Source organism: Pollicipes pollicipes, unplaced genomic scaffold (genome assembly GCF_011947565.3).
Source record: "Pollicipes pollicipes isolate AB1234 unplaced genomic scaffold, Ppol_2.1 Scaffold_6686;HRSCAF=7923_pilon_pilon_pilon, whole genome shotgun sequence".
In the NCBI taxonomy this organism is placed as follows: Eukaryota; Metazoa; Arthropoda; class Thecostraca; order Pollicipedomorpha; family Pollicipedidae; genus Pollicipes; species Pollicipes pollicipes.
The window spans coordinates 29,909,187-29,917,294 of record NW_023596921.1 but is presented as its reverse complement, the minus strand read 5'-3'; the positions used below and the strand labels follow the sequence as shown (position 1 = coordinate 29,917,294).

The 8,108-nt window shown below is 55.6% G+C and overlaps 1 protein-coding gene across 1 annotated transcript; it reads right to left on the bottom strand.

The window, feature by feature from the left end:
* Positions 1-905: 905 nt before the first annotated feature.
* On the bottom strand, positions 906-7,038 carry LOC119107546 (T-complex protein 1 subunit beta). Its single transcript, XM_037231030.1, has 9 exons — positions 6,789-7,038; positions 5,197-5,365; positions 4,508-4,778; positions 3,918-4,120; positions 3,343-3,571; positions 2,752-2,926; positions 2,278-2,455; positions 1,595-1,798; positions 906-1,224 (listed from the first exon to the last, which is right to left on the bottom strand). Exons 1-9 carry the CDS (start codon positions 6,789-6,791, stop codon positions 1,052-1,054), a joined length of 1,605 nt encoding a protein of 534 aa, XP_037086925.1. The 5' UTR covers positions 6,792-7,038; the 3' UTR covers positions 906-1,051.
* Positions 7,039-8,108: the final 1,070 nt, after the last annotated feature.

Here is an 8,108-nt window from a genome sequence, read left to right as displayed (position 1 = left end):
GTATTCCAGCACCTCGCACGTGTGTTACCGTTGAAGCACCTACACCACTGGTCGCCGGCCGCTGTGAGGGAGAGAGCGCGGCGTTGGCGGCCGGAGCCCGTTGTCCGTCCGTGTGCGTTCGGCCGCGGCTGTTCGCTAGAAGCGCTCCGCGTGCTTTTGTGAACGGTGGTATTCGTCGCTGGGGAAATATACAGCGGTTGGCTTGCCGTGCTGCAGCAAGGCGCTGAGTTTCAATTGATCGGAGCGTTGCTGTCGTTGGCTCTGAGACCATCCTCGGGGGATCGTTTGGTACTCAAGATGGTGGGCCTTGGTATGGCACGGCTAGAGATAAAGAACTAGTTCGGATTACAACCAATGTACGCCGTGCGCGTGCTACACATGTCCGGCGGTTGGTCTGTAGGCGTCACCGCAGGAGCCACGCGCGCGCTCCAGCACACTACCAACCGGAAGCACTTGATGCTGCGGGTTCACGCGCCCCGCTGTGGGCCTGGCCGAGCGGTCACGCCGATAAGGAACGGGCCCCATCCGCGGACAGTCACTACTGAGCGAAACACTGCGAGGCGCGACACAACGGTCCTCGAGGCGAGGAGCAGACGTCCGTGCATCAGCACCACCTCCTGTGCGACAGCAATTAATTCAGGCTGGAGAAAACCTGAAAGGCCTTCGAGGGAAATCGGTCGTATCCCTTCAAGTTTCCGTTCCCGCCCGCTTCTGGACAGGCCTGGGTTCAGCTGTTCAAAGTATCCACGTTTCTAGATTGCCGTTTATGTGGCTCCTTAGCAGTCTTTTCACGCCCTTCTCGCGTCGACAGTAAGACCTCCCCCCCCCCCCCCCCGACACTGCCGGAACCTCGTTTCAGACTCCGACGCCCCGGTTCACGCCTCCTCGGCATCAATAACGCAAAAGGACTTGAATTATTGTATTGATCAGCAACTGAAAATCGTTAATGAAACAAGGACAAAGTATTGTGTCAATCACATACGGACCAGGCTGGAACCAGTGAGTGCTGGAGGGAGCGCATGTGGCGCCGCCCTAGCGGCCCCGCCGGGCACTAGCAGTGACCCCGATCGTCCACCCGCTTGCGCGGCGCTGCCTTGATGATGTCGTCGACGCGTAAGATCATCTCGGCGGCTTCGGACGCAGAGGCCACCATCTGCTGCTTGACCATGAACGACTCGGTGATTCCCAGCTCCTCCATGTCGCCCACCGTGCCCGAAGCCATGTCTGCGGCGAACAGAGGAAAAGTGAAGGCTGCGGTCCTCTGGCGCCAATGCTGCATACTCAGCTGACAGAAGACTGTCAGGAGGCCGTTGGTCAACACATGAGGGCACCGTAACATACTAGGTGTCCCGCACTTAAAACATTTGTGTCTCTAAGCCACCGATCAGGTGGTCTGAATGACAGACATCGACCAAAATATGACCAGACCTGTGCTAGAACACAGCGTTTTCACACCAATCAATACCAGTGTGTCCGAATGGACGCCTGTACACAAAGAGCACAAGAGGATCACAGCACTGCTCTTTACAGTACGGCAATTGGGACAGCTCACGCGCCCCGCGGACTCTCGCCGCCGCTGCCGGCTGGGACGTACTAATGCCGAGTCGACGCTCGCCCTGCGTGTGGCCGGCGCGCAGCTGGCTGACCAGCAACGCCGAGTCGTATCCGCCGTTGTCGGCGATGATGGTAGGCAGCTGGAGCAGGGCGCGCGCATACGCCTCCATAGCGACGGCCTCCTTGCCGGCGGTGCGCGCCGCCTCGGCTAGCACAGCCACGGCCATCAGCGTCTCGCTGCAGCCTGCCGACGGACGAGCACACGCTGTAACGGCCGCGGGAGACGGCGCCCCGGCCACACAGCGGGAGGCCAGACTGCGGCACTGGGCGCCGCGCAGAGCGGGCCCGGCAGCGGCACCGGCGGCCCGTCACAGCGACCGCCACCCGCCTCGTCGCTTCCGCGGTCCACCACAGCCGACGCCGCCAGACGGCCGCCAACCGGGAGCCCACGGCCGGCGGCCGGCGCCAACTGCTCCCACCTGGGACACACGACTACGGAGCCGATCCAAATGCGACAGTGGATCAGCGCCGGCCACCTGGCGTCTTTCTCAGCCCGCAAGAGCATAAGACGCACGAAAAAGCAACGCTCCCAGTACACGTATCAACCACGTAGCACCACACCCACACCGTGAGAAGGCAAGTCACCCACTCGCAGACCCCCTTCCCCTCCCCCACAGGTTGCGCGCGCCCTGGCCCATCCGACGCGCCGCCCGCCGGCCGTACCTCCGCCGAACACGGTGCGCGTCTCCTTGACGGTGGACGTGAGCACGCAGAGCGCGTCGTGGAGCGACCGCTCGGCCTCGTCCAGGATCTGCTGGGTGGCGCCGCGCAACACCACCGTGCACGCCTCCCCGAGCGGCACGCCCGAGAACTTGAGCATCTTCTCCTCGCCGACGAACACCTGCCGAACAGGCGGCGTAGCAGCGACGGCAGGGGATGGACAATGGGGCACCTCACCGCTCTAACGTAAGTCGGCTCTGGAGCACGTCTCTGCCGCAGCATCTATGACTGACGGCTGTATACACTTTGTTTTACAGTGGCTTGCTGAAGCCAAATTACCCCACTAAGACCAGTACAACCAAACAACAAAACAACACGAACCACGCAGACAGCATGTTTTCAACGTGAGTGAGCTGATCCCTTTCCAGTTTCCCGACACGCCGTCTCGCTACCGGAGCCCCGCTCTGCGTGGCGCACCTCCTCAATGAGCTTGCACTCGCCGAGCTTGACCAGTTCCGGGTGGTCGAATGTCGAGACGATCTCGCCGCCGGTGACCAGCGCCAGCCGCTCGATGCCGTCAAAGTCGGCATGCTCAATGGCCATGACGCCCGAGTCGGCGAACAGCTGCTCCGGGTAGTTGTAGATCAGCTGCCTGCCGACGGCACACGAGGGTCCCGTTATGGTGGAGGGGGGGGGGGGGGGAGACATCGGGTCAAGCCAGCACGTGGCACCGGCAGCGGCCGCCGACACCAGCTTTTCGCAACGGCACTGGACAGCCTCACTGAGGGTGGAAGCTTGGTAATTAACAAATTTGACACGACGATCCAGGAGCATGCGCCTGGTAATGGCCCCTCCGGACCCACGCCCGACCTGATGGCTATCACAAGCGCACATGGAGTCATATGTCAACTTCTCAGGGACACACACTCTGATTAGCATGCCAACATTTCCCAGAAATCAAGGTAAACCACGGATGAATGCACGCTGCTGTGTGCCCAATTGGCGGTAACCAACACAACCACACACCCAGAATCCGTTCATACAGCGGGCGCGGTGGCAGCGACGCACCTGTTGATGAACACGTTGATGCCGTGCTGGACAATCTTCTCCACCTTGTCCTTCATCTTCTCTTTCTCGGCCACCTCCAACTCGGCCACGCGCGCCGTTGATTCAGCTTTGACGCGCGAACCGAACACCTTGATCTTATCCGTGTCCATGGGCGTGTTGGCGATCAGAATACGCGCGTTCTCGATCCGTTTCGGCTGGTGCACGCCGATCTTCTTGTTCAGGATGAAGCCTGGCGGAGTGTAGCGAACCATTGTGAGCGGGCTCCCGCCACATGGAAACGGCAAACGCATGGATTAAACGCGCACGGCACGCAGCTCTTACCCTGGCAATATGTGTTACAACCTCAGCCATTCCTGCCAGCTTATGCAGGTAGACGTTTCAGTTGCGTTGGCGGAAGCCTTGGCCAAAGTGTCTGAATAATGGGGAGAGCGAATGCGCGAGTGGAAATGACAGCAAATTGGTACGCGACTGCGCAAGGGAGTGCGAGAGTCAGTCAGTGAACGACTGATGTGAGCGTGCAGCACGTGGTAAATGCTCCCACGTCAATGAGCAGCGGCAGGACCCTGCCGGCTCACCTTCGTCGAGGAACGAGTCCCGCAGCGTCTTGCCCTGGACCTTGAGGATCTGGATGGCCTGCAGGTTGCCGGAGCTCTTAAGCCGCAGCACGGCGTCCACCGCCAGCCCGGCAAAGAAGTCCTTGTGCTGCGCCAGAATCTTGGAGCCGAGCGTGGTCCGGGCGATGTTCATCAGATCCTGGCGGAACCGCTCCGGGTCCGAGCTGCCCGGCCGTGGGGCGGGCGGTGTTAGACAACGGTGGGCAGGACAGTGGTGGACGGGCAGCGCTGCAGCACATGGTATGTCAGAGGTCTTTTGGCGCACGGGTGAGTCCAGTGCAGCGACATAATGCGCCCAATATGCACAAATCGATGGCGGAAAAACCATCCGACACTGTCCATAAAGACACTGTCAGGAGTGCCGAGGCAGGGGCAGAGTGCCACTCAAAGAACGACAAGAATCTCCAACCTATGTCACTGCCACCTCCACTAACCTACCGTGGCCGGCTTTTCTACAGCAAGGCAGTTTCAAGCTTCCAAAACGCAGATGCAACACACTCGTCGGCCGAACCCGCGAGCCAGTTTCCCTGGTCAACGGCGGGGCAGCTCACCCGTGGTTGGCGGTGGACTCGGCGAGGGCGCGGCGCGCCACGTCAGTGGCCTTACGCCACCCGGCAATGATGTTCTGTGGATGCAGCTTCATGCCCACCAGCTTCTCGGCCTCCTTCAGCAGCTCGGAGGCCAGCACGGTGACGGAGGTGGTGCCGTCGCCCACCTCGTCGTCCTGCACGCACGCCATGTTGACCAGCACCTTCGCCGCTGGATTATCGACGCCGATGTTCTTCAGGATCGTCGCCCCGTCGTTGGTCACCTCCACCTTGCCTTTGTGAGCGGCAGCCAACGTTAGACGGGCAGAACGCGAAAAAAGGACGCGACGCGGGGAAAGTCGCGTACCATGCTGCTCCAGGATGCGCTCTGTTATTCGCCACGATTCCAAGGAATTATTTGCCGTGTTTGGGATGCAATATGCAAGCAATGTAATAAACATCTACTGAATGTTACATGCTGCAAACGTTTGCAATCGAGCGAGATAGCGATGCACGGCTGGTAGTTTTCGGCGCGATTTGAAACGGGGTTATACGCACTCACTGAGAATGAGTCATCTGCTCTTTATAATCATGGTGACTGGCTTAAAAAAAAAAACTAGGGGCACATCGTCATCTCAAACAGCATTCGCACCACGGGCTGAATGCCTCCCTGCGCCAGTGGTGACCACGTCACACGCGGTGAGGCCGCTCACCCTCGCTGCGGCCAACCGAGATGAGGATCTTGTCCATGCCCTTGGGGCCGAGCGTCGACTTGACCAGGTCGCCGATGGCGATGGCGCCCACAAAGCTGGAGAGCCGCGCGATCTCGGCCTTCTCCTCCTCGGCGCCGCCGCGCAGCACGTGCACCGGGTTCAGCGACGTCTGTGGCGAGCGGCGTGCGACCGAGTCAGGCCGGGAGGTGCAAGGTAGTGTCCAAGGCAAGGCTATGTGTCCATCTCAAGGCTCGAGGCAGGCGTGATGTAAGGATGGTGCAGATGACAAGAGTTCAGTGTTTAACAGGAACACATTGATGGAGCACATCTTGTGTGATCAAGACTAGGCAGACCAGGCTTCAATGATTAACAAGATTAATGGAGAGTCATCTTGTGGGACCAAGACTAAGTCACCAGGTCCCTACCATGTTGGAATGTTTTGAATAACTGTGTCAAAGACTGCCTTACAAGCTCACATCACAGTGCCACACCTTATAGTGGTCAGGAATTTTAGAACCACTTAACCTCTGAGTCCTCGTACTACATTTCTGCTCTGGCAGCTGCCTGCTCCTTTGTAGATGTGGCATGCTGTGCATGGTGTAAGCACGATGGGCATCCACTTCTATTTGGAACTCAGTGGTGGTCCTAGTTTGGAACTGAAATGGTGGCTGAGGTCAGCTGAGGTCAGCTGAGAGATCCCCTGTTCTTCAGTTATGTGCCAAATATATTTAGGGCTGGATTGCTGTACTGTAAGCTCAAAGACGCTCCATTGGTGGTCAGTTTTCATATTGGATTCTCCTTGTGACTCATGTACATCAGATCCATCCCATGTGCTACAGCTGAAATACCATCATGTTCCCTTGGGATGTCTGTAGTAGGGGGTGGCAGGTTGAGGTTTCTAGGACATTCAACCTGCCATCACTCCAAGCCAAGGTGGCAGTGGCTCCAGCAAGTTATCCTGTCCATGTTCATATGCTGCACTCAGGTCAGGCCAAGTAGAGCTGAATTGCAAAAATAATGTTGAGTGAAAAAATGCTTTCAGAGCATCTTTGCTTGAATGTACCTTTCCGGCACCATAATTTCTTTAGTGGTTCCTTAAGCACTAAAACAGGAGGAGACTTCCTATCAGAGTGCCCTGATTTAAGCACACATGCAGTAATACAACAGCCACAATGTTACTACTATGTCTGAAATGTTCAGCATAACATGCTATTTGCAGTCTTGCTGACAGGCATTTTGGGTAGATGGCATGCGACAGCATCCATTATGTCAATAGCACTTGATTTTGAGCCAGCTACTCCACAAAACCTTTCATCCAAAGCCCAATGGCACAAAGACATTAACCAGGTAGCATGCTTCTGAGATCAAAAGAGCTCAACAACACACTAACTGCCAAAGTTATACTGCATAGCCTCATGTCTGCCTCCTCATCCAGCACCACACATAAGCAAAGCAGGAATCCATCATTTAGAAGGTCATGCCCATCTAAATACTGAAATGCACCAGCAACCATAAGACCCAACAACGTCGTACCCTGCGGATAGGTTACAAATACATAAACACCCAATTGTAAAACTGTGACACGCACTTACCATTGTGAATGAGGCTCAACGATAGGCAGACCAGCGGTTGAGCGGCAGCCGACGACCCTTCGGGCGTAAGTATATCCAGCGACCTTTATCACGTAGCGCCGCGAAGTGACGTCGGTCAGAAACTAAAAATGTCACTTCCACAGAAACCACAGGCAAAGGCGGATCCCCACAATGGAATAAATGCCCGGGCTCCCTAACAAGGCAACTCCCGCTCTGCAAAGAGCGGCTCGCGTGTACGCCGCCGCGCCCGCCGCACCCCAACCTTTCGAATCGACACACGCGCGCCGGAATAAGAACCAGCATTGTCCTGATGTACCGATGGTCCTGAATATTATTTTTATGACGTCATTTAATGTTTGTATTATTTCACATTTGTGGTTCTATATATTTTGTTACAACATAATGACATCACATTTTTTTAGACTAGGAGAGGATCGTTTCAAGGAAATATCGAAGCTTCTAGATTATGGGACGTTAGGTAGCCTTGCCGGGATATCACATGCGCCGGAGCGGCGCGCCCTCTAGCCTAGTTACCTGGGCCGTCCGCTCTAGGGCCTTGCCTAGTTACTACGGATGATTGCTGGGGGGAATCGTGCATAGCACTGATTCGTGCTAAACCTGGCGGAGTTTAGCACGTGTAGATACAAACAACGCAGTGCGGTAACCCAGGACTCAACGGCGGAAATGAGGCCTTTTTAGAGGTGAATCTCGTGAATTGCATTTCGTTTTATGGGAGTGGAAAACCTTCACCATTTTGGCATCCCGATTCTCATTTGATTGCGAATTGCTTCGAGGACGCAGTCTGCCGATTGTTGGTCAGTGGGGGCGTGGGCAAGCGGTAAGGAAACGCCCGGAGAAACACTTGCACATAGTTTACAAAACGATTTCTGTGGGATGAGTATGATACTGATATACCTGGACTACAGGTAGTGGTTTGCGTTAGGCATGGGTTTGGCTCAAATTCCTTGAGTCACCCAAGGGATGTATCACGGAATTTAGGATCTGATTCAGGTCATGACTCATTCCTATTCTATTTTTTATTTGACTTAGTTCAGATGCAGTGCTTTTATTGAGTCATTTGACTCATAACTGAAGCAGGTGGTAAAAGTGAATAGTTCGCAGCCGGGATTCGGAAGATTCCAGGATTTTTTATCAACAGTATGGCGTTTGCTGCATAGAAATAACAAACTCATGATGCAGTGAAAAACATTGTGATTAATGCTGTGTGGTGCTGATTTGAACTTCCTGAAATTGTATGTTAATTTACCTAGAACACAATAGATATACTCATCCTGCCAACCAGGTTCAGCCACGTTACTG

Coding starts and splice junctions, on each gene's coding strand:
- LOC119107546 (XM_037231030.1), bottom strand. Junction 2,927..3,342: donor ATCAACGTGTTCATCAACAG/GTGCGTCGCTGC, acceptor TGCCGTCGGCAG/GCAGCTGATCTACAACTACC. Junction 1,799..2,277: donor GCGCACCGTGTTCGGCGGAG/GTACGGCCGGCG, acceptor GTCCGTCGGCAG/GCTGCAGCGAGACGCTGATG.